At 46.1% G+C, this 27032-nt stretch overlaps 1 protein-coding gene across 2 annotated transcripts; it reads right to left on the reverse strand.

Annotated features, from left to right (window-relative positions):
- Positions 1-686: 686 nt before the first annotated feature.
- On the reverse strand, positions 687-25721 carry LOC144726696 (1-phosphatidylinositol 4,5-bisphosphate phosphodiesterase delta-4-like). 2 transcript variants are annotated; one of them, XM_078605517.1, is made up of 16 exons: positions 23986-25721; positions 23819-23917; positions 15529-15699; positions 14559-14895; positions 13831-13960; positions 12220-12451; positions 10085-10286; positions 9414-9558; positions 8597-8749; positions 7242-8018; positions 6953-7097; positions 6119-6235; positions 5556-5734; positions 5110-5245; positions 4420-4569; positions 687-3542 (listed from the first exon to the last, which is right to left on the reverse strand). In XM_078605517.1, exons 2-16 carry the CDS (start codon positions 23901-23903, stop codon positions 3424-3426), a joined length of 3078 nt encoding a protein of 1025 aa, XP_078461643.1. In that variant the 5' UTR covers positions 23904-23917; positions 23986-25721; the 3' UTR covers positions 687-3423. The 2 variants fall into 2 exon arrangements, with proteins under 2 accessions (XP_078461643.1, XP_078461634.1); XM_078605508.1 differs by having other exon boundaries at positions 23819-25721.
- Positions 25722-27032: the final 1311 nt, after the last annotated feature.

A 27032-nucleotide genomic window follows, 5' to 3' on the forward strand; every position in this document is an offset into this window, starting at 1 on the left:
TCCTACCATGGAAACTGTTATTTTTAAATCCTTTATATTAACTTCGCTTGCTTGCTTGCGTGCTTGCTTGCTTACGACCGTGCAAATCTTTCGGTCGTTTTTTAACCCACTTCCCGTGATCCAATCAAGCTGACATTTTCAACACAGACTCGTTGTGCGAGATAATTAATTTTCGTGAAAAAACATTTCCAAAATTTTACACTGTTTAGGGAATTTTTTTAAAATATTTAATTACCAATTGCTTAATGCTGGCAGACAATCATTTGACCCATAGGTGGCACCCATCTCAAGCCAGAGGACGAGAGGACTCTAGCCGCCACGCATATAAAGGATTTATAGTGAAAAACTTTGTTTTTACGGGTTAATTTTTTGATATCTGAAAACCACTCAACCGAGCTTTCTCTTGGTTTATTTCAAAATTAACACACACAGTGCCTGACGAAACCACTGAAATGTTGTGTAGAGTATCATCACTCGAGGTAGTTCAAGCAAAGTTGGCAACTTGCCGCGAGTCACATAATCTACCTTACTGTAATACTTTATAAATACTTTTATTACCCTTGCATCTCCATCTTAAAAGCGAAAGAGGCTTCGTGCTCATATTAACGTGGAGTAGTTGCACATCTCCTGTTTACAGTCCTGAGCCAGTGGTGGAAATTCCCCATTCCTATGGCACAACAAGTCAATGAGGGAAAAAAAACATTTAATGCAACCAACCATATTTCCCAATCATTGCATTTTTGAAAAGCAGAAACTGCTACAATGAAAGTACCGTAGTAATATTACATTGTGATACATATAAAATATCAAGATTAAATGCTACAGAAAATACACAAAAGTAGAACAATGCAACTACAGTGATATTTATTACTGTAGTGTAATATTAAAAAGGAAAAGCTTTAAAACCAACGTGATAAACAGCTTAAAAAGAAAGCCGTGACAGAAACGTCCGCAACATTAAGTAGAAACAATCTTCTTTCAAAAGTAGTGCAGAAACATACGTATCACTATTACATGTCAGTTCAAAAGTGTAAAATGCAAAAAATCTATCAAATTCACAATTTCTTACAATTGATATGAATGTTGTACATTTTTTTAGAAACCCATTAAAGCATATCGTGTAACCCAGTGAATTATAAATTTAAAATAATGGTCCTTAAACTCTTTCAATAATCAACAAAATAATTCCTCCAAGTGTATATTTTGTAGGAGTGTATAAAGCTTGTAATGTTAATCAAAAACAGCCATGAGCATTTAAAAGTGTTTTTATAACAGTACCAATTCAGCCACGCAATTATATTTTAGGGCCTCTATCAGAGATGACTACAAACATAAAAATCTGAATTCGGCAATGTAAACAATCATTAATATTCAGCCAGTTTCTTTTTGGTAAGGCCCATTGAGATAAGATGCTCCTCTTCAATATTAAAGTTGAGTTTTTTCATACAAAGCAGTGTGGCATAAACAATGTTATCTGCTGTATTGCAACAATTCAGTATTTATAAAATGCACCACAGCCTATAAAAAGTGACAAAAGTTTTATATGTTAAAAAAATCCATGGTAAATATCTGTAATAATATACCGACCAGTGTGAAAATTGTGATAGCACGTCTTTCTAAAAGTACATAGGTGAAACTACGTATTGTTCCTATGCTTTTCCAGAAATTACAAAGACAATCCCATGAGAATTCTGTTGAGGCATCTCTCAGTTTCCACCACAAAAATATACCATGAGCTGCAGGCAATTTACCCGTTTCTCCTCCACCCCACATTTTAGTTGTCATTCTATTCAAGAATCGATTGTTTCGCGCCGTTTATAGTTGCCCCCCCCCACCCCCGCACATATGTATACCGTGTCTTTATTTTCCTGTTTGTACAGTTTGGTTCGCCACATGAGCTGAAATGTAAAATTAACATATCGTTTGAGTTTAGTTTGTATACAATGGAAACAATTATTCTCATGACATGTCGTCGCGGGCGTAAGAATAAAATGTATGCACCATGGCATGCTTAACGATATAGGATGGTATCAGTAATTCAAACGTAGTTACGTAAGAACCGCCTGATTTTAACCTTAATATCATTGTTGCAACAGTGATTAAAATCACTATGCAAATATCTTTGGCAAAATCTTCTATGATAGTGTCAATATAATTTTTTGCGATATTTGCCTTACAAAATCGTCTGGATTGCTTTGGTGTGTAGTTTAAAAGTAATGAGCGACTCAAGACCATACAGCAGTCAAAACATAAATGTCACAAGATAGTGCTTGTCAATATTTCCTTTCAATTGATACATTAATTAATAACAATTAATAACAATTGCCTCACTGGCATACATTTAAACTTATTGGAAATGGAGGTTACCAATTAGCATCTGCTGAAATCGACTCTAAAGAGGTAACCTGTCTCTACTGCTATTTATTAAAACTCTGCCACACTTACAACTCTTCTACACTTTAAAAAAACCCACATATGATTGTATTTTGGCCATGTGACCAATTACCTCGTTAGTTTAAGTTTGATAAAAAAAAACTATAACCCACGGTAACATTGTTTCTTTGTTTAACCAGTTCTCATTTCCATGGTGTTAATGTAGTCTGCCAGTGGAGCGTGATGATTGCTGTTTTGTTTATAATCCCAATTGACTAATTTGGCAAATTTGGACCCATATGCTGGCACACAATGTCCTACTCTTGCAGTAATAACCAGGGCGGCCGCTGGATTAGAACCGTGAGCCTCTGCAACAAGCAGCAAAAGCGCTACTGCTAGGCCACATCACTGCCCATAATAAATTAAATGAGAATGGCTTCATACGAGCGTCATTTTGTAGCGAAGTACTCATGGCTGTATATTAGTGTAAATTTGTATTGCAATTGTAAACATTGGTTGAATTAAAAGCTATTGCTGTTTGGCAGCTCACCTTCAACAATTCTATTACATGAAAAAAATTTTTTTTTCATAAAAACGATTCCAAGTTTTTTTTCTTTTACTTTCAAACTATTTACAATGCACAATTATTGCAGAAAAACAGAACTATGTAATCTGCTGAGATAACATTGTGCTATATTAAAACTGCTAAACAGTTATGATAAAAACGTTTAAAATGTCAAAAACTGCACAGTGTACCCGACTCCAAAAAGGTGACTTACATGCCTCCAGAAAAAACAGTTTGGCTAATGAGAACTTACACAGGGGGTGTGCCCTGTCCACACACAAAATTGCATATAAAGGGATTCAGCTAATATCCCTTGATCCACGTCCTTTGGTCTATGCCGCTCTATCGCCTCCATTGATCAAAATCTGCCGATCTATCACTATCAATTACACCGCTAGATCTACATCATGTTATCTACTCCTCTCAGAACTACTACCCGTGACCTACACCCCTCAATCTATACCCCTTAATCTACATCCGACGATCTACAATCCTTGATCTAGGCCCTCGATCTCTTTCAGCTCTGTGATACGGATGTGGACGAACAGAGTCGCAGGGAAGAGGCTCCGGCCGTCCAGCGACAGGAGGTGGACGTGGCGATAGCCTGCAACACAGAACATGGAGAGACGCTTTAATGGGATTAACAGCAGGCACGTAGGATTACGCAGCGAGGGGACAGCTTGTGAAGGGAGAGGGGGGGATCATGAGAAACGACGTGGGTGAACAGTGTATCCTGCTGATGAGACTCAACCGGTCCAATGTTTTCCCCATTTAAAGAAATGCTGAAGGAAAACAAGAAAATCGTTAAGTTGAATAAAAGTGACTTTACGTCAGCCATAAAAAGACAACTTTCCAGTTTATTTATATCAATATAAATCTAAACCGAGCTTCATCGCTGAATAACCTCATCCTTAGGCTTTTTTTTGCGTTATTTCATTTTCCCCTCACCATAGATATACACTTGTCCTATCAAATTTACATCAAGAGAAAAATACATTCCCTTCAGAACTTTTTCAGTAAGCAGTGAACCACATTGTTTCATAGAATGACCCTGGAACGTGATGTCACGGAACTACTTAACCCTCCAATATGCTCGCTATCAGCAATAGGGCCACATATTTTTACAGTAAGTGCTCCTCGAAGAGTGTTCGTTGCATGTCAATCCAACTGTTTGTTTCATATATGTATGTATATTGAACTTCTTTTGCACCGTACATAGCCAACTATGCAAATCGGAGATAGTTTATAATGCTCTTAGTGGCAATCCTAATTTTATATAATTGTCTCTTTGCACAAGTCACTGGTGACCGAGCTAAGACTATCAATTTGCTACATTTGAGAACCCAGTTTAAATCAGAGACGGCTTAAACCCAGTGTCTCTGACACAGTCTGAGCCCCCCCAGGAAACCTGGCCACCTCACCCCCCGTCTCTCTCTTCACACACGAGTGGCTCTAAGCTACCGTATCGATGCTTTGCGTACCCTGTCTGAGGCAGGAGAAGGGCAGGCTGAACTGGCCGATAAAGTCGTTCCGTGAAGTCACGTCGTAGTCTTTGACGACAAAGCGGATGAGGGCGAGTTCGGGCACAGTCAGCTGGAATGAGAACTCCTCCTTCCACACGGGGTTCAGGCCTGGGTGGATAACAAGTCACCCCCCCCTCCATCATCATCACGTTCAATATTACGTTCTTCAACATCACCAATGCCAATCATGATCAAGATAATAAAAATCACGATCTTAATCGTTTGGTCTTCATCACCATTCTCAAGTTTCATTCATTCTCAATGGGACAATAAATCAGTTTTATTTTTATTTAGCCTTTCAATGAAAAATCACAACCACACATTATTAACAGCATCAATAAATAAAAATCAGTGCATTGTGTACCAGCCATGAAGATTGTTTGACCAAACTTAACCACACTGGCCAAATAACGCATTGGGAACTTCAGGGCTGAAGTCCTCACCATTCGTTCCCCACAGAATCAATATTTTTCTTTAATTAAAAAACTATATCTATTTCTTCATCCAGAAAAATAGATAAATGGGGAGGGAGTTAATCATTTTGCAAAAGCCAAAAGATGAACAAATTTTACATAGTTCATCATCATTACAATAGGTCCCTGGTGCCGATGAAGCAGGGTAGAATGGTGGTTGTGGGGTGTTACATACCGTTGTTTTCCTGGTGGCGCGTCTCCCGCACAGCTGTGTCACCCCGCACCCCGTGGACCTCCACGCTCACTAACGGGTCGATGATGGAGCCCCGGCGGCTGTTCCTCTCCTTGGGCAGTTGCTGCCCACTAATCACCTGCACACGTGGGCCGGCGTGGTCACAATTAATAAGAGGAGCAAAAGAGGCTGGTCGTCTCTCGTGTCTCTCTTGTTTACTTCGCCATAATCTCACTAATATTTATCTCTTGTCTACAGCGCTCTCATCTCTATTTCTAGTTTATCTTTATTTCATCACACTATTCTGGACCACAGCTCGGTGGACCGCTCAAAGAAGAATTAAGGGTCAAATCTTGCCCGTGGGCCATCATTCCAAAAACCCTGCCCTGGCGTATTCCGGCCTTTGTGGGATTTGCCACGTGGTGCGGACGCGTGGGAGGGAAACGCACGGTGATGGCGAGTTTGACCGGGTGGCGGCCCGTGCCCCGTGCCGGGTTCCCGGGATCGAAGTCGGTGTGTGGATCGCGCAGGCAGGACGGCTTGAGCACATAGCCGCAGCCGCCGTTCTGCCGGAAGAGGCCGTCGTACAGGTCCATCTCCTTGCCCGGGGTCTGGAAGTTCAGTGCCACTGCAGCCAGGGACACATGGACAGGAGGGAACAACAAACACAGCCATTGAGTAAGGGCGGCTTGTGGTTCGTGAAAATAAATAAAAAACACCTTCGCACAATTCATAGCATGGGTGGTGGATGATAAGCAACACTGTCGCAGTAGTTAACCAACACTGGATGTTCAGTCGTTCTGAAAGTTGGACCTTTGATGAATGTCGGGTGAAGGTTTTTAATATGTCGGGGTCTTTTCTAAAATTACGACGTGTGGCTCTGCAGCTGGAGGGGGAGAAACTGGACTTAACGGTTAAACGTGAATGAATGATGAATCAGACATACACAATATTTGTTTCAATAATAATGTTTCACATTAACATTGATCACGTGCGGTGTGCTGCTCGTTACCAATCTGACAGCCGGCGTTCCACATGTCGTGGGGGTTGTAGTTCCCGGAGCCAACGCGAGTCCCGCTGGGGTAGGTGCGGCTGAGGTGCTGCATGTTGTACCGCACAAACGCGTTACCTGCCAAGACAAAAAAAATAACGCACGCAATTAACCTAGGAAACCAGACACAAAATCTAAAATCTCCTTCCTGGATAAATAAAGGGCACGATTATTCAGCAGTTCCACTGCTTGATTATATTTTTTCCACCGGAGGACGACTGCTTGTGTTGCGATCGAAACCTCGTTATTTATTTTATTTTATACCTACGTGACTTTACTGAAAGAACCAACAAGTATCCATGTGCAGTGAAGTTATACACAAATACGGACTCGAATACACGTGACAATTTATGTGGGAAGTGATGGGGTAAATCATTACGCCCCCGTGATGCTAACATTGCAGGACAAATTGTCCAACATGTACATGTTTAGATGTTTAGATAACTTATACCGCCGCTACGGGTTCTGCATTCACCGTGTGAAGTGAACACCTGACAATTCATGGAACCGTGGAGCAGGTGAATCGGTTAATCTCTAAATTCTCCGCGGAGTGAGCTCACGCCTCTACAAAGATGTCATGACCAGGTTTCGTGAGTCACCTCCATCTGGTCTCGAACACACAACCCAAGCGCTCGTTATATAGGCCACTTTTAATTATACAGTGTTGAAAAAGAAGACGAGGCCTTTGGTTGTCTACAACCAAGTTTGTAACCTCAGCCTGTGTCCTCAGCCAATCACCTTGCCCTCTGACCTCGCCTGTTACCCAGGTTGTGAGCTCAGCCGCATGGGACTCACCCTGTGTCTCGATGAGCCCCATGGTCTTGGTCTCGGAGAAGGAGCACATCTCGTTCCCCTTCTGATGACTCTCCGCCCTCTCGAGGCCCACGAAGTGCACGCCATTGCAGTACACGACGCAGTCCGATAGCTCTTTGGAAACTTCCTTTTAAAATGAAAAACAATACACAAAAGTTCGTTGCATGAGATAGTATTTATCTCAGAGAACTACATTTTAGACCACCCTGAGTTATTACAGCCCAGCTTTGCTATTCTTAATGTTATAATTAACAAGATAGAACAGCAGTACCTTCTTTTTTGACTTTTCCGCCTTTAAGGACTTGTGCTTTCCCGTCGACGGCTTGCTGTCTTCAAACACATCGCTGTCGGTGTCCGACACCTGCCCCAGACCTTTGGCCGAGGATTTGACACTGCCAGACCCCGATGAACGCCTTGTGAAGCTGTCAACTTTCATCAAGAGACTCCTCCTGAGTCCCATGCCCTTCGTCTCTGACTGCTTCCCTTTGACCCCATCCATGACCTCATCCACGACCTCAACCGCGACCTCAGTTTCAACCCTATCCTTAATCTCATTTGTGACCCTGTTCGTTACCCCACCGGTGACCCCATCTGCAATTCCATCCGTGACCTCATTGTCTCCATCGATGAACGGGATGTCCCCTTCCTCTTCGTTGAGCACCGCAGCATCGCTCGGCCAGCTCTCATCTTTGGCACACATGCTGCTTGGGTTTGCCTCTCTCTGGAGATGTGTTTCAGGCCGGATTTCTGGCTGTGGTTGGCTTTCCAGCCGTGTTTCAGATTGGAGATCCGGCTGAGGTTCTGAATGGGCTCCAACCTGTGTCTCAGGCTGATTGTTGGTGTGCGGTGGCTCTGGCTTTGGCTCAGACCGGGTGTCATCGTTGCCCGTGCACAGTTTGTCCGCAGTGCTGTCGCTGCCCGTGAGCTCGCTCGGAGCAGTCGTGGCGCCGGCCGAGTCGATCTGCACGCCGCCGCCGTTGCCTTCAGCCTCGCTCTTCACAGGCTCGCTCCGCTTTTTGGCCTTGATGAGAAACTTCCCCTTCAGCTCCTGCCGACAGAGAGAGAGGAGGAAGCTCAGAGCAACGTGCTTAGGCTCCCCTGTACAGCCTGGATATACTTATAACAAGTGCTGTTTGCGAGCACCAATTAAAGCCGGCACGGCACACATCTGCATGATAAAAGTCTACATCACAACAGTACCGCTCCCACCAGCAACGTAACTTTTAAGTGGCTGACTCGCAATCAGAAGGCTGCAGGTTCAAATCACGGTCAGGGGTCACATCAATTCCCAATTTATTGGAAGTCAACAAATTTTTGAGAGACTGGTCAACACTTGTTTCAGAATAGACATTCTATAGATGATGGCGATAATGAAATATCTAGAAATGTTCGCATTGACAGAAAGTCTCGTAATGATTTTGTGTTTAGAAATAAAACCATAAGAGGAATGAATACACCGTGTCAAACACTCCAGAGATCATCAAAGAGCCACAGGCTTGAGACACCAAACACAGTGAGGGGGTATGTTTGACTGTTAAAACACTGTTTAAAGCACGGTCTTTTTTTTCCTGCTTTTTCTTTTTTAATCCTCCGCGCCGATGGGGTACCCGTCGGCGTGACGACTACCTCTGGGGAGGGCAGCTGAGTGGGGGGCCGCCCGGGCAGTGGTGCCGTAACGAGCCGCTCGCCCAGGATGGAGCGCAGGTGCCTCGCCATCACTATCTGCTGCTCCACGTTGCAGTGGTTCTCCAAGGACAGGATCACTGGGTACGCCGACGCCTGCACACCGAGGACACACACGCACGCCCGCAGTGAGACGCTGGGTGCGACGACGCCCTCCATCAACCCTCGGGTGCTTAATCTCGAATCTGAGAAACTAGGAGATCGTGTTTTTTGGGAGACGATTTTGAGTTTGCCTTTGAAATTCATTTTTTTATTAAAACATTTGTACCCGATTGTCACCTCCAGTAATATGATGGAACCTGTGGTCACATAGTCACCTGCTGTTACCTGTGATCGTGTGTACACGTGTGTGTTCAAATGTGTGTCACTTGTAATTGACTATGTAATTAACTGTGTTCACATGCATCACATGTGTGTCACCTCTATATTATTGTCACACGTGTATCACCAGTAAATACCTATGTGTCGTGTGTGTGTTATACACGTGTGTCACCTGTGAATACCAATGTTCATCTGTGTGTCACGCGTGCCACCTCCGTTCAATTGTGCCACGTGTGTGCGTCACCTGTACTTGCCTGCATTACACGTGTGTCCCCTGCAAATAGCTGAATACCCCTGCGACCAACTGCGTCCAAGTGGGTGACCACAGTGCGGTAGGACCAGCCGACCCACGCGCTCACCTGCCAGCCCACCTGCCCACCCACCCGTCCGCCCGCCCGCTCACCCGCCCATCCTCCCGATCGTTTGACCGGCACATCACCTTGAAGGCCTCGTGGGCGATGCTGGTGATGACGTCTCGGAAGAAAATCTGCGAGGTGAGCGTGTAGCCGTGGTAGATGACCGGTTCCCCATCCGCCCCGTCCCAGCAGTCGAGCTCCACGCAACGACAGCCCCGCATCAGCGACCTGCAACGAGAACACCACGATAGAAAAGTAGCACTAGCAATAATAACATCGCGTGACTAGAAAACATGGCGGGTGACTTTAAAGAGGCTTTAATCCAGCAGTGGATTGATCATAGTCAGATAATGAGCTTGCACTGCTGAGATCTTGACTTCAAATACAAGTTTGAGCAACCCATAATCAAACTGGCCTCACGAATATGCTGATATAATGGATGCAACCCAGTCACCTATGACTGCACAATAAAACCACATTACATTTATTTTTTTCACCAAATTGAGCATATTCCACCTGTGAAAACTAATACATTATGATCATATGACAAAAACGGCCAATTGGAAGCACTTCAGAACTCGATCTGTAAATATAACCTTCTGGGGAAAACAAACCAATGCAGAAGAACAATTTTGCTCTTACAGAGCACTCTTCATGCAGAGCATGCCAGGGCACTTTAAAATAAAAACTCCCGACAATAAAAAAAAACCTGTACGACAACTTGGCGATGGTGTGGGCTGCATATTGAGCGTACTTCACGTAGGCCTCAGTGCTGCTGGGCCCGCGGAGCTGGTCGTCCGTGAGGTAGGTGTTGTGCGACGAGGAGATGTAGTAGTGGCTGAGCGGCTGCGTCATGTCGTGGCTGACGGAGTCGTGCCGCTGGTCCCACAGGGAGCCGTCCGGGGAAGTCAGGTAGCGCACGAAACCATCCAGCGTCATCAGTCCCTCACTTCGGCCTGGACCCACGTGCCGCAAATGAATGCAAACCATTTCATTCCTGCCCTCTGCCGCAGCGGGTGGCGCTGTGGTTCGAGTACTCAAGTCGCAATCGGAAGCTTCCGGAGTTCAAATCCCCATTGGGGGGGGGGGGGGGTGATTCAGCAATCCATGAGGGGTTGGTGAAATGTAAGGACGCATCGATTGCCGACTCCGCATCCAGCGACGGATGAAATAGGGCCGCTTTAAAAAATTAAGGATTTGTACTTATTTAGCACTGAAATGCTACTGCATGTGAAAGCGAGATTAAAACTAAAATAATAAGCATTCTCCATAAAAATATATAATTTACAGTCATCAATCAATCCAATTAATAAACTAATTTCTTTGGAACAGTTTTTTGTGTTTAGTTTGTTGTCCTTCCCCCGCATCTCCGATTATACTGGTCAACACACTTTTTCTGGCATAAGGTATTCCAACGGTTTCAATGTAATTTTGGGGTGCTGATTTCAAATCTGGCATCAGTTTTTGTCTATCACATCAGGTTTTTGAGATATCAAATATTGCATTTTCAATAAAAACTGCAGAAGAAAAATATTAAATAAATGTGGATATCTACATAAAATGATATTATAAACACACTATCCAAAAATACAGCACCATATTTTAACACTAAAGCAGTCACTGACTCGCAACAACTTACAATCATAAGTGACAGAGTTAATTTCGGGTAAAATCAATGAAAATGGGGTATGCCGATAGCATAAAAATAAGATGTGATAGTGAAAATCTGAGATCAGATTTGGAATCAGCACCCTGAAATTAGTCTAAAACAGCTGCAAAAGTCCAGGCCAGAATTTTTTTTTTTGTTGACCAGTGTTAGTAAGTTTGGCTACGTACCGTGCGAAAGAAGTTCAACATACATACGTACATACAACTCCTTCACCACAGTGGTCACTGCACTTGTCACCAATCTTAGCTGTACCCGAGAATCAAACTCAGGTCACCGAGTTCAGAGCACAGTGGTTGAACAACCGCCTAACTGATCCACCTCTCGATGAATACGCGTAATGATGAGTGATTTATTAATAATGCATTTTGCAATGATAGGGTCCCATTGTGAAGGTGGAGAGCTCTTGCCAGTAACATCTTGCAACGCTGCAGTATTTTTCAAACAAGACTGACTCTGCTCATGAGACCCAAGAGTTGCAGAGTTTGCTGCTTAAACAATACCGCTGGATAACATCACTGCAGAAAGCCACCACGCTGCTGGACTAAAATTAATAGCCGGAAGTCTATCTCTTTTTCTCTCATCTCACTTCATATTTGTTTCTTGTCTGCAACTTTGTTCTCTTATCTGAGTACATCTCTCTTGTTTGCATCCATCTGCTCACCCTTACTGTGCCTCGCACCTGCAGCGTTTTGCCAATGCACCTCCATACTCTCCATCTTCCAAATGATTATTCATTTAGAACAACGTTTTAGTATTAGGTCGTGTTGCTATCATACTTACCCTGAAGAAAACCAATAAAATTGATCAAAGGGTTGTCCAAAGTTTGGATATTAAAAACCAGCACGAAATGAATTATCCGGCAAGGCGACCAAGGCAATGGGGTAATTACGTGTGACATAATCTCGCGACGTCACGCACAGTGCATCACATGATATCATCTCCTCGCGCCGTTCCAAAATTTGACGTCATTGTAACGAATAAAGCACTTGCGAGGTTAAACTAATGCGGAAAGCATTGCAGAGCCCATTAATATGCGTGATTTTTCTTCTTCGTTTCTCATTATTGAAGCTTCAAACTTGTGATGGACAGACACAGGAAGCACAGCCTAGGTACGTAGCTTCAACATGAGACCCGTTTGCTTTGTGCCTTTCCATACATAAAAAAACAATATCCGTCCCTCGTTCAATCGGCGAGGTGAGCTGTCTGTCCGAGACACGTACCCTCATCCAACGGTTCGTGCTCGGCAATGATGCATGCGGCGCGGTGCTCGCTGTCATCCTCCTCGTGCTGTTCGTCCCGCAGGAACTGGGCGAGCTGAGCGGCGGGCAGCCCTATCCCGTCCGGTGAGAGGCGCTTGAACAGCGTCGTCACGTCGTCGCGCCGTGTCAGCCTCCGGAACAGCTGCACGAACTCGCCCTCCACCAGGTCGCCCGTGTGCGAGCTGTCACTCTCCTGTGAAGCACACACACACACACGAGGCAGCGTATGAGCACACGAGGCAGCGTATGAGCTTGTGTGCATGGAGAGTCGTAGTGTAGAGGTTCGTGCGCTGTGCTACGAACCCGGCGATCCGAGTTCGATTGCAGCTCATGTCCAAAAACAGTGATGAATAACTGAACTGGTAGTGTGCCTCCTCTAGGTCGACTAAGCCTTAAATGAATACCTGCTGTGGTGTGCAAACATCAGTACTGGGGAGACAAAGGTGGTTGAGCAGGGTGCTCGCCACCCACCCCCTTGCTCTAAAAGTCCATTAAAACGCTACATGAGGATCTTTATTTGCCTTGCTTTTGTGTATGTCTGTAAGCAAATAGGTGTGAACAAGTGTGTGTATATGAGCATGTGTATGTGTGAGCGAGTGAGCATATGTGTGCATGTGTGGTCATGTGAGACAGCGAGTGTGCGTGTATGAGTGTGTATGTGTGTGTGCGCGTGAGTGAATGTGTTAGCGCATGTAAGAACGTGTACGTGTGAGCAAATGAGACTGCGTGTTTGTGTGAGCGTCAGAAAAATGTGGACATGTGAACACGTCCGATCGTCCAAAGCACATGTGCGAGCATGTGTACATGTGAGCAAAGACAAAGCTCCCTGTATAGCCTGTAACAGACTGTTAGTGAGCACCTATGAACACCTGAAATGTGCACTAGGGGTGCTGGCCAGCACCATGCCTGCACACCATTGTCTCCCCAGTGCCGATATGTACAAAAGTACTCATTTAAGGCTTAGTTGACCTTGGGGCAACCCAGGACCGATTCGGATATTACTTGACAATGATATTAGCCGTGACCAGAATTGAACTTGAACTCAGGTAGCAGAATTCATAACACAGTGCGCCAACCACGACACCAACGCTTCCAAGTAGTAGTTATTGCATTGCGACAGGAACCTTCCCTGTTGAGTCATTTCCCTGCGTACACAACCCTCCCTCCCTTCGTTATTTCTTTAATTTCTATCCCAATCTAACGCCCCTCTCATACCGAAGGGCCTTGTGATACAGTTGTGTTTAGTTGCTCTCTGAATCTACAGCGCTGTGGAACGTAGTTATATTTGTATGCTATATACATCCAACTTATTCTGTATTGCACAAATTCATTGTACAAAGGGGTAGTGCAGTTATTATCGCTCTACACTATGAACCGAACAGACTCTCCAATCCGGGTCTTCACCAGCCAGTACTCACCAGCGTAGTGAAGTATGGTTAAATAAGAACCATTCTCTTGCCCATAAAGCACATAACCGACAAATCCTACCCTGGACAGAACATCCACTAGGTCAACTCAGCATAAACCGAGGTGACCCCCTTTTGAAGGGATTGCGAGCAACACGGCACTTACGTCAAACAGCTTCTTGGCCTCCGCCTCGTTCATGTTGACATTGAGCGTGTTGAGGAGGTCTTTTACCTCGTCAAACGTCATCCGGTTATCCTTGTTCTTGTCGGCCTTCCTGAAGCTACGGTAGAGCCACGTGAATGGCAGGTTAAGGAGGACAACAGCAGGAGACATGGGATGGAGGGGAAGGCATGGCAGGCAGAGCTCACTGAATACGAGCCTTATGATATTCTCCCGTCGCTGACTTCACCACAGTGAAGACCAGGCATTCGTTGCTTAAGAGGGAAGGGTTGCAGGAAAGCCTCACCGAGTCTCAATACTTTGTCGGGAGAATCCTGCTGTTTGGGATGTTATTTCCAGAAAATTGGGAGTACTCAGGGAAAAAAAAACTCATGCACAGGTAAAAAAAATAACCGTCCAGAAGCCAGGCAGATATCTCAGCAAGTTACACTCGGCACTAAATCTTATATCCACCCTGTACCAAAGCTGGTGAGCTGTCACACACACACACATAAGATAGAAAAAATCCACAATTTTTTTTTTTTTACAATTTGACCAAACATTCTAATACAAGACCCTCCTCAAAAAATTATCTCGTGATAAGTATTAAAGCTTGATCACATTCTTACAATTAAATGTTACAATAACCAAGCTCTGAACTCAATCCCACGGGCCCCCCTTGGTGCCCGGTCGCGGTGAGACTAGCACCGGCACCGGAACATGCGCCAGGATATGTGTCGAGCTTTTGCCGGGCGTCCATTGTGCGCGAGTGCTCCGAGAGGCTGCGCAGGCAGTGCACCCAGCGGCGGGCATCCTCGGCGCTGTCCGCCACCAGGTCCAGGTTGGCCTGCCGCCCGCGGAACACGAGCGTGAAGCAGCGCTGAGGGTCCACGCGCCCGGGCACCGCCGCTGGCTGCCGCCCATCCTCGCCGCTGCTCCCGGCGCCGTCGCTGTTGTTGCCGTTGCTGTTGCCACCGCCGGTCTCCGGAGCCGCCCCGGAACCGGACGGCAGGGCGCGCGGCGTCTCCGTCTGGCAGCCCTCGCGCACCTCGACCAGGTCGCTGATGGAAACTGTGAGATGCGCAGACAGTGGAGGGAGGGAGGGACCAGCAGCGAGAGCGGCACTGATGCAAGCACTCGGTAGGGATGAGAGGCTTGAGTCACTCCAGTCTATCAATGACCTGGAATACGTTTAGAGAGAAATGAAGCGCTACTCGAGTGTACGTCTGCATCAACACAGAGTAGGACAATCAACCTCGGCCCTACGTCAAAAAGAATTGTCTGAGACACATGTTTTGCAGGGCTCCCGTCTAAACACCATTATCCTCTTGGGGTTCACCAAGACTGAAGGCCCATGAATATATATCTCGTGATTGAACACGGTTTTTATTAGTCCATCTCCTCTCCTGCCTCATCATCTAAAACGTATTTCCCATCGCCATGCGTGCTGTCAACTCCCTGCTCCTGTTCAAGTCCATGTTCAAGACTTTCCTCTTCTCCCTCTGCCTGCAATTGACTCGCTCACTCTTGAGAATATGTATGCCTACTGTTTTAGTACAGCATCTTGCGATAAATCGATATTGTAATTGTACTGTAGCTATTTATCCAGGCTGGGCATGTATCCGGAATGTGTGTTCACCCCAGCTGGATCTTCATCCATGGGTGGCTTTGTACCCAGGCTGGGGTGTGGCGATCTCGACTCACAGATGGTGCGGCGCTTGCGCAGTTTGCTGAGCTTGCGGGAGCTGCACCGCACGGCCGAGCAGTCGTCTCGCAAGGACATGACGCGGCGGCCCCGCCGGCCCGTGGAGCTTGCCTTGAGCACCGCCGAGCCCCGCACCAGCAACGCGAGGTCCTCATCCTCCAGAGTCAGGCCTGGGCCAGGACCGGGTGGGGTGCCATGGGTTAGAGGGCATGGGGGGCACGGCGACCAGAGGGCTGGGAAAGGGGAGGGTGCACGGAATAGTGCCTACTGGCTCGGGTAGGGCTGGGGGCATTGAAGGAGAGGGCAGGAGGCAGCCTGCAAAGCAGGGAAATGTTGGGAGAACGTGGAGTTTAAGTGTTCTTCCTTGTTTGTGTGGGGATTTTCTTCAAGCAGAATTGTTCAATAAGTAATTGGTAAAACATCCTGACTTGGGACTCAGTGAGGCTTTTCCATATTGAAATTTCTATCACGTAATTAAGCACTTGAGATAAACATCAATAAAAATAGGCAAACAAATTGCATATATACTACACACTCTAAAAAGACAAAGATCAACATTTAGTCTTGTAGACCAACTATTAAGGACAGAACAGCAGACAAACTGGGGTGGTGGTGTGGCCAGAACCATACCCAGTCGCTTTTATTAGTGACGATGTTTGCACGCTGCAAGAGATAACCATTTCTAGGTTGACTTGATCAAATAAAACCCCATATAGGTTCACATACCACTAGACCACTAACATTGTAGGATAACCAGAAATTGAACCAGATGATCAAGATCGTAACTCAATGCTTTAAAATTGTGTGTGTGCGTGAATCACATGTGTGTGGAAAGGTAAGTAATGCAGACATGCAGTATCCCCCACCCACGTCCTCCAAGATGTCCCCCTTGTCACCTGTGCACGGTTCCCCCTTCAATTGGTCAACTCCGCCTCAACGACAGAGAGACAGTGGGAACAAAGTTCACCGTTTCGCCCCTGTGCGCGCACAAACTACCACAGCAGCCTGCTCATGGCTCTGAATGGGACGTTAATGGGGGCAGTGCCTTAACGACTGAATGCAAATAGAGAAGGCGACTCGTGACACGATCACTCCTGTGGGAAAGGTCACCGGCTGTGCAGGAATTTGTAAATGTGTCAAGGCGGAGTTTAGGTTCCAATGTGCACGTGACTGTGTTATATTTTCTCGTCAAGGAGCATAAACCATCACGCGAACTCTGGTTACTCTCGCGGTGGATTTTAGCTAGTCATCGAACAAAGACGGTCACTGCATCTCGCACATTTATATGCACTTCTAGAGCTGTCTGGAATGCTCTTCCTTCCGATATTAGGAAGCCACTGGAGTGATGCACTTTTAAATCTAGATTGAAAACTAATTTCTTAAGAACTGCGTTTTGTGTTAGTTTGTTATCCTTCCCCCGTACCTCCGATTAGCACGGTTAGCTACATACGGTGCGAAAGAGGTTCAACATACATATATACAGGTGCGTAATTCCAGCGTATATGCGTATGTTATGCATGTTCCAGTGCGTGTATGTGACGTTGACATAGTAGGGGGCACAGCTGGTGCATCTGCCAGTCATCTCAGTCAGTCAAACCATGGCACCTGGGTCTGTCCCGTAACCTCCCATCAGCGTGGCCTCAAGGTGCTCCTGGCCTGGCATAGACGCCGTGGTAACGTCACCGCCACTTAGTGGCGAATGGTGGGTGTTGTTGTTATGTGACGTTGATGTGTACGTTCCAAAGCTTGTGAGACTATGTCAGGCATGTTTCACGTTCCAGTGTGTGACTTTGTCACACACTGGAACATGAAGCTATTTTCAATTAATATATGTGCCAGCTAGTTAGTTTTTGTGACCCCTAACACTACTCCAGAACCCATACATTGTAAAAAAGTTATTGATTTTTGAATCAAAGCACAACCCTGCATCGTGACAATACATTTGTAACTATGCCGTGTTAAATCGCACGTACGAGATTTTGTGCATGTGTGTCGATCTTAATGGTCACATGGCCTAATGTGTGCATCCATGTGTGCTGTCAGCTCCCAAGGTCCTATCCCACTTGGCCCACCCATAACTTGACGTCGAAACAGATCAGGGAAAAAGCAGAACACCTTGGGGGCAGCACTCATGCATTGAGGCAACAACAGCAGATGTTCCCCAACGGTGCCGAAGAGCAAAGCATGAAGAACATCAAGATACTTGATGTCAGTTCAAAACAGCCCCGTCTCATTTGGCTCCATTCAGGGATAAAGGATTTAAAAGGCATCGACGACAATCAGAGCGGAGAGTATGATCACGGGCGAGTCAATGTCTGTGCCATGGGCACAAGCTTCTAAAATCTGTTCTCTCTGTACCTCTGAGTGTAATAAAGGAGTGCAAAAATGTATTTTTAAAGTTTCCACACGACGGCTTGGTTATAGCCTCCAGGCGCTGCCCACACAATCCTGCAGAGGTGGGACAAAGTCATTGTTATGCAAGTCCAAGTCGAGTCGCAAGTCATCAAATTCATGACTCGAGTCTGACTCGAGTCCAAGTCACATGACTCGAGTCCACATCTCATAGGTGGGACAAAGTCATTGTTATGCAAGTCCAAGTCGAGTCGCAAGTCATCAAATTCATGACTCGAGTCTGACTCGAGTCCAAGTCACATGACTCGAGTCCACATCTCATAGGTGGGACAAAGTCATTGTTATGCAAGTCCAAGTCGAGTCGCAAGTCATCAAATTCATGACTCGAGTCTGACTCGAGTCCAAGTCACATGACTCGAGTCCACACCTCTGCAATCCTGGCATACTTGCGTGCTCCGGCTCAAGCTTGTAGGGTGAACTTATAGTTATTTACATTAAACAGGAGGCATGTAACGACTCGTCAATTTAATCCACTATACATCGGACTATGAATGTGGGCATCAATTCTTATAAGTTCTTACGTGGTTATAGTAAATATCTGTTGTCAGCCTGTAACTTCCTTCCGGTAGACAAAGGCCTCCCCCACTTTCGTCCATTCCTTCCTTATGTACAGCTACCACTGTAAATGCCGAAAATTCACACCACTACAGATTCGACATACACCACACGGGAAAAAGAGTAGGCATGTAACAATGCGTATATGCATCTATTCAAATTGACTTGCTTACACTCATGATGCATTTCCTCAAATCAGGTGCTTGCAAATAATTTTCGATTTGTTTACGGAGTGACGGCAAGTCACGGGAGGTGTGACATTCACGACAATGTAATTAAATCCTTTATATTAAGTTCACTTGCTTGCTTGCTTGCGCGCTTACAACCGTGCAAATCTTTCGGTCGTTTTTTAACCCACTTCCCGTGATCCAATCGAGCTGACATTTTCCACACAGACTCGTTGTGCGTGACAATTAATTTTCGTGAAAAAAAATAAACCTAAATTTTACACTTTTTAAGAAAAAATAAATTATATTTAACTACCAATTGCTTAATGGTGGCAGGCAATCATCTGACCCATAGGTGGCAGCCATCTCAAGCCAGAGGACGAGAGGACTCTAGCCGCCACGCATATAAAGGATTTATAGTGAAAAACTTTGTTTTTACGGGTTAATTGTTTTTTCTAAATTTCATATTGGGGGCGTCATGCGACGGACGGCACTGTGGTATGCAGAGTGGATGGGGAAGTGCCGCCCCTTTATGTGTGGACCAGAAGTCAACTTGAAAGTGGTCCCAGAGGTAGCTCTGTGATGTCCGCATCTGTAGGACGTTCTCTAACATGGAGGGTTGCACTGTTCTGCGAAAGATCCGAATGAATGCTTCATCTGATGACACGACATTAATAGCGCAATCAGGATACAACTGGGCGGAAATGCCAAACATTATAAAAACTGGACGTTTTCCAGTTTAGTTGACGACGATGTCTGCAGCCTCTTGAACGCTAATAACTGCAAAACAATTAGAAAAATAACGTGCTCCACGAAGTTGACGTCAATAAAAGCATTAAGGGATTGCCTTAGCAGATAGCAAAACTCGGGATAAAAAAAATGTTGGGGTGACATGTGTAAATAAATAACTTTGGCCGTGCTGTGAATAATCCACCAAGCTCTTGTCATGTGAATGTGGAATTTCGGGTACTAATTCGATATGAAAATGACCACCGCCCAGTTATTGCACATGAAGTGACAGCATCACGGAGTACAATATGTGCAGTATGAGTGGAAGCATACGTGATATATGAATAATGCCTAAATGGCACTCTTCATTTAGCGACATGTGCACAGGCTTGTTGGCAATGTGCCAGCATGACGCTTTGTTATGTATGCATAATTCATGGTCACATACTGAAATGTAACCCTAACACGACACCTTAAGGGAATATACACACGGTATATACTCTAATGTACGCCCACAGACACATCCATATACAGTTACACACATGTTCATACCGACACACACATACAGCACTCCACACCCACGCATACACACACACTGACACGCATACCGTAGTTACACACCGATGTACACATACACACGTACACACACGGACACATATACCGCACCAGGCTATGCTGTGAACCCATAATACGCACTAATGCTGGTGAAACTAAAATAAACAAGCAGGTAATATAATACCTTCTTCATATATCTATGTCCCTCCACATCAATACCTAAAAGTACTTTTACGCAACCCATTGTCACCCTCCGCCTTCACGGAGTGCATCATTTCAGCAGCATTGATTCAGGACACGAAAACTAAACCGGTTTCGACATTCAGTATATGAGCATGCAAGCTTGCTAGAACGAATGCTAATGAAATGCCAGATGTTCTAGGCAAGGACCCACCCTCTCTCTCTTGAAAATATAGTGTCATCACCAACAGCTCTTGTGCCAGGCTAGGTGCACTTTGAGGCCACGCTCGCTGCTGACAGGAGAAAGTCAAGGGCCAGACCCAGGTTGACTGAGATGACTGGCAGATGCACAGCAGCAAGCACAAATGCCCTATAGCTATGCAAACTCGGCGTGCATGCGCTGTTATAGTCAGCACTAATATTAAAGTGTGCAAGGTGGTTGTGTATGACCAGCACCTTTCTTGTGCTGATGCTTACAAACCGCAGGAGAGGGAGGCACTTCACTTAATGCTGAGTCGACCTCGGGGAAGTCCAGGATCTCTGAACACTGACAACACAGCTCAGGTGTCAGAGCCACACTTTCTTCAGTGGAACTCTGTCAAGGGCTGTGCTGGCACACAATAGTGGAGTGAATTTCACACAACACACAGAACACCGTCGTGTTTGTACAAACAAACGAGAAAACTCGGCCTCTGTGCATCACGCAAAAACCATTGAGGTCTGTGTGTTGTTTGAAACTTACGGTTTCTTGAAAAAAAATGTTTACCCTTCTATCTGGCAACAAAACTGACACCTTTTTTTACAAGGAGTCATGTTTGCATAGACCACAATACCTGCAGTCATAATGCAAACAAAAAACATAACTCTGATAATGTGCACTGTCCTTGAAGTTGATTGGTCCACACCCGAGACAGCTTTCCTTAGAGACCAATTCAGACCTTATTGGTCATCCCGTGCCCTTATAAATCTCAACGTTCAACCTACACAAAGTCCCATCATAAGGGAGAAATACAAACAGAAACATTTCCCCCCATATTGAAAACTCCGTACGCCGTACAAGAATACGGGTAACCCGTATGGGTTGATAAGATATGGTGTTTCTATGATGATGGATCTTTTTTCCATTTTACAGATTTGACTACAAGTAGCAGATAGATGCATTGACACCTGCAAACAAGTCCTCCATCCACTCACTTCACAATGACCAATCAATGTTTCCGCTACGTGCTATGGTTATGATACTGTAAAGTCTAAACAAACAAAACCCCACATTATTCAGACATTCATCAGGCGGATACAAAATAAATCATCTGACAAATCACATACCCCACTCAAAACTAGCAAATATAAAACACTTACATGACAGTATTGTACGGTACTGTATATGTATGTGCTTGGTATTGTACCTATGAGACACATTTGTGAGTTTAGTAACACTGTCAAACATACGAGATTGGCTTCCTAGTCATATTCTACTGATCCTGCCATAAAGAATCTGGAATTTCCAGTAATGTCTCAGACCTATCAACACAGACAGATGAGACCACTTGCGAATTCGAACAAGAGACGTTTGGCTTTTGCCATTGTTATTACTACTGTATATATTTTTACACAAGAGGATGCATTTATTCTAGATTTGAAGCTTTCGTGACTGCAATGATTCATACTCTTAGGTTTTTTCGGTAAAGTCACGTAGGTAAAAATAAATAATAAAAATAATAGAAATACAATAATTTTTTTATTATTAGTATTTTTCTATTATTTATATTATTTATTTACTTTTACCTACGTGACTTTACCTAAAAAACCTAAGAGTAAGAAGAGGATGTTTTACTGAATACCTTCATGTTATTTTATGATTTCAAACGACTCTAGACCCCGCTGAAGGAGATGAAAGGGGTTTGTTTATCAGCAGGAGTGGGGGTCGTGCACCCCCTGAATAAACACATTCACTTTCTTGGCCAAAGTCAACTTACAGTCCAAAGTACATGGTTTGTACAGACCTTGTGTGATGTGCACGTGTTCATGTGATGTGTGTATGTGCTTGTGTGTTCGTGGGACGTGTGCCTGTGTGTGGGCATGTTGGTATTCGTGTGATGTGTGCCAATGTGATGTGTGTGCATGTGTGTATTCGTGTGATGTGTGTCTATGTGATGTGTGTGTATGTGCTTGTGTGTTCGTGGGACGTGTATGTAGATTGTGTGTATGTATTTGTGTGATGTGTGCCAATGTGATGTGTGTGCATGTGTGTAGGCATGTGTATGTTCGTGGGATGTATGCCTGTGTGTCAGCATGTGTGTATTCGTGTGATGTGTGTCCATGTGATGCGTGTGTATGCTCATGTGATGTGTATGTATGTACACGTGTGTAGGTATGTGTGTGTGTATGTGCACGTGTGTATGTGTGTGTGTATGTGTGTATGTGTGTGTGTATGTATGTGTATGTGTGTGTGTATGTGCACGTGTGTATGTGTGTAGGTATGTGTGTGTATATGTGTGTAGGTATGGGCAGCGGTAGTACAGTGGTCAGCGCACTGCGAGACGAACCGGGTGACCAAGGTTCGATTCCCGCTCACGGCCCCCATCAGTGACGATTATCTGAACTGGTCCTGGACCTCCCCTAGGTCGCCTCAGTCTCAAAATGAGTACCTGCTGCGGTGTCTAGAAAGACAAAGGCGGCCGGGCGTGGTGCTGCCCCCCCTACCTCGTGTGCTCGCTAACAGCACTTGCCCCAACAGTCTGTTAAGGCTACACGGAGGGGGACTTTTGTCTGTGTCCATGTGATGCATGTCATTGTAGTGTGTGTGTTCGTATGGTTATCTAAGTACAATGTAATCACATGTAATATAATCCTGTACCCACCCAGGTACAGTACATGTACCGTGTAAACATGGCATGAGTAGCATGCGTTGACGGGATTAAGCATTCGAGGCCAGTGGGTGCGTAGTAACGAAGCCCCACACAGACACACAGAGCGCACGCTGTGTGTGTGTGCTGTGTGTGCTGTGTGTGCTGTGTGTGTCTGTGTGTGTGTGCTGTGTGTGTGTGCTGTGTGTGTGTGCTGTGTGTGTGTGCTGTGTGGGTGTACTGTGTGTGTGTTGCTGTGTATGTGTGTGGTGTATGTGTGCTGTGTATGTGCGCTGTGTTGTATGTGTGTGTGCTGTGTGTGTGTGCTGTATGTGCGTGTATGTGTGCTGTATGTGTGCTGTATGTGTGTGTGTGCTGTGTGTACTGTATGTGCGTGTGTGTGTGCTGTGTGTGTGCTGTATGTGTGTGTGTGCTGTATGTGTGTGTGTGCTGTGTGTGTGTGCTGTGTGTGTGTGCTGTGTGTGTGTGCTGTGTGTGTGTGCTGTGTGTGTGTGCTGTGTGTGTGTGCTGTGTGTGTTGCTGTGTATGTGTGTGGTGTATGTGTGCTGTGTATGTGCGCTGTGTTGTATGTGTGTGTGTGCTGTGTGTGTGTGCTGTATGTGCGTGTATGTGCGTGTATGTGTGCTGTATGTGTGTGTGTGCTGTGTGTGTGTGTGCTGTGTGTACTGTATGTGCGTGTGTGTTGTGTGTGTGTGCTGTGTGTGTGCTGTATGTGTGTGTGTGCTGTATGTGTGTGTGTGCTGTATGTTGCTGTATGTGCGTGTGTGTGTGCTGTGTGTGTGTGTGCTGTGTGTGCTGTATGTTGCTGTGTGCACTGCACGCACCCATCCGCTTGACCGCCTCGCTCGCCGTGTTCACGTCGCTCTGATTCTCGTCGTCCCGCGGGGTCTGCGGACTCCAACACCACATCGCGTCGTCTCTGTCTGCCTGTCTCTACCTGCCTGTCTCTGTCTGCCTGTCTCTGTCTGTCTCTCTACCTGCCTGTCTCTACCTGCCTGTCTCTACCTGCATGTCTGTCTGTGTCTGTCTGTATCACAGTCTACCTGCCTGTGGTCTCTGTCTGTCTCTGTCTGCCTGTCTCTACCTGCCTGTCGTCTGTGTCTGTCTGTGTCTGTATCACAGTCTACCTGTCTACCTGCCTGTGGTCTCTGTCTGTCTCTGTCTGTATCACAGTCTATCTGTCTACCTGCCTGTCTACCTGCCTGTCGTCTGTGTCTGTATCACAGTCTACCTGTCTGTCGTCTCTGTCTGTCTGTCTCCCTGTCTCCCTGTCCGTGTCCCCCTCCCCTCTGTCCACACACCTCGCTGTGTCGCCCGTCTCTCGGCTGCTCTCCTCACTTTAAGATGTTTTCTTGTTCATGTTTTTGTTTTCTGTTGGTTGCGGTTGCACCCGATTCAAGAGCCGAACGGCTCACAGGGCTACACCTAATAACATTAACTTGAACTCGTTCCCAAGCTGACCGCCTTGCTCTCCCTACCCTCCTCGTTCAAACCACGTGCAGGCAGGTGATCGATAATCAATAGTCACAATCTTAGTTGTCGCCCCCCCACCCCCCCTTGTCTCTCCCCTCTTTGCCTCTCCCTGCCGCGTGTCTCGATCTCTCTCTCTTCTCCCTACACACAACCTCTTCCCCGTCCGCCTCTTCCCCGTCCGCCTCTGCTTGTCTTTCGCTCCGCCTCTCTCTGTCACCCGCGACGTCGCCGCGGGTCCGGTCCACCACCACCACCGCCTCCTCCTCCTGTGTGTGTCCCCCTCCCCACCACCCCGGCACTCACTCACGCGAGAGCGAGAGGGACTGTGTGGTGGGGTGTGTGTGTGCTGTGTGTGTGTGGGGTGTGTGTTGTGTGTGTGGGGTGTGTGTTGTGTGTGTGCTGTATGTTTATGTGGTGTGCTGTGTGTGTTTATGTGCTGTGTGTGTGCTGTGTGTGTGTGCTGTGAGTATGCTGCGTGTGTGCTGTGTGTGTGTATGCTGTGTGTGTGTGCTGTGTGTGTGTGCTGTGTGTATGCTGTGTGTGTGCTGTGTGTGTGTATGCTGTGTGTGTGTGCGTGCTGTGTGTGTGTGTGCTGTGTGTGTGTGCTGTGAGTATGCTGTGTGTGTGTTGTGTGTGTGTATGCTGTGTGTGTGTGCGTGCTGTGTGTGTGTGTGTGCTGTGTGTGTGTGCTGTGTGTATGCTGTGTGTGTGCTGTGTGTGTATGATGTATGCTGTGTATGCTGTATGTTTATGTGGTGTGCTGTGTGTGTGTATGCTGTATGCTGTGTGTGTATGCTGTATGTTTATGTGGTGTGCTGTGTGTGTATGCTGTGTGTGTGTATATGCTGTGCGTGTGTGCTGTGTGTATGCTGTGTTGTGTGTATGCTGTATGCTGTGTGTGATGTATGTTTATGTGGTGTGCTGTGTGTGTATGCTGTGTGTGCTTATGTGGTGTGCTGTGTGTGTATGCTGTGTGTGTGTTTATGTGGTGTGCTGTGTGTGTGTTTATGTGATGTGCTGTGTGTGTATGCTGGGTGTGTGTTTATGTGGTGTGCTGTGTGTGTGTATGCTGTGTGTGTGTTTATGTGGTGTGCTGTGTGTGTATGCTGTGTGTGTGTTTATGTGGTGTGCTGTGTGTGTGTTTATGTGGTGTGCTGTGTGTGTATGCTGTGTGTGTGTTTATGTGGTGTGCTGTGTGTGTGTTTATGTGGTGTGCTGTGTGTATGCTGTGTGTGCTGGTTGCGTGCGACCTCCAACTCGGGAGGGAGCGAGGCGTGGCCGGGCGTGCGAGCGGTGGCGCAGCGGTTAGCGCAGCAGCCCGAACCCGACCAACGACAACGCGCACGCAGTTGACGATTATCGTGAACCGGTCCTGGGCCTCCTCCCCCTAGGTCGACTCAGCCTCAAATTACTACCCGGTGCGGTGCGTCGTCAACATCGCCATTTGGAGGGGGGGAGAGACAAAGGCGGCCGGGCGTGGTTGTTTTGTGCGAGTTTGGAAGGAGCGGTGGCGCTGCGGTTGGAGCGACGAACTCGCGACGTTGGCAGCTCGCGACCAACGTCTGAATCAGAACCAAGGTCACGGCGTGGGTGGGTGGGTCTCTCCCTAGGTCGACTCGGACTTAAACGAGCACTGTACCTGGTGTGGTGTGTAAACGCATCAGCATTGGGAGGGGGGGGGCAGGCGCGGTGCTTGACCCCACCCCTCCGTCCCCTTACTCGCTCGCCGTGTCGGCAGCCTTCGTAAGGTGGCCTCGTTAATACAGCGCTTGGCCCACAACAGCCTATTGTTAATACTCTTAGGTTTTTTCGGTAAAGTCACGTAGGTAAAAAAATATATATATTTAAAATAATAAAAAATTAAAAAATTAATTCCTACGTGACTTTACCGAAAAAAACCTCAGAGTATGAATCCTTGCAGTCACGAAAGCTTCAAATCTAGCCTGTTATATTCTTGGTTCTTTCGGTGAAGTCACGTAGAAGGGAAATAATAAAATATAAATATAAAACAATGCAAATTATCACGACGCTTCGACTGCAACACAAGCAATGTGAAATTTCACACCTGATGACGATTGCTTGTGTTGCAGTCGAAACGTCGTGAGAATTTGTATTGTTTTATATTTCTATTATTTTATCATTTTCCTTCTATGCGACTTTACCGAAAGATCCAAGAATATGAATCTCTGCAGTCACGAAAGCTTTAAATCAAAATCTCGCCTGTTGTTAAACCAGGGGTCAACAACCCCCGGCCCGTGGCCTGCAGGTGAGGGCGGTGAGTCTGCACGTGAAACCCCCCCCCCCCCCCATTGTTTCATTATTCACCACTTCCGTCCACGCCTCTTTCCCGCACTACGCACTTGTCCCAGTGTCACAGTGTTGGTCAGCCCACAAGCTGCTAACCCCTAGCCGCAATGAGTAAAAAAACAAACGTCGTTGGAGAGCTTCTTTGAAAAGGGGGAAAGACCCAATGATGACCCCCCCCCCCGGTCCGTGAAACAATTGTCTTCCACGAAACCGGTCCCTGGTGCCAAGAAGGTTGGGGACCGCTGCGTTAAACGACGA

The sequence above is a fragment of the Lampetra planeri genome, chromosome 2 (genome assembly GCF_965212315.1).
Source record: "Lampetra planeri chromosome 2, kcLamPlan1.2.h2, whole genome shotgun sequence".
Lineage (NCBI taxonomy): Eukaryota > Metazoa > Chordata > Hyperoartia > Petromyzontiformes > Petromyzontidae > Lampetra > Lampetra planeri.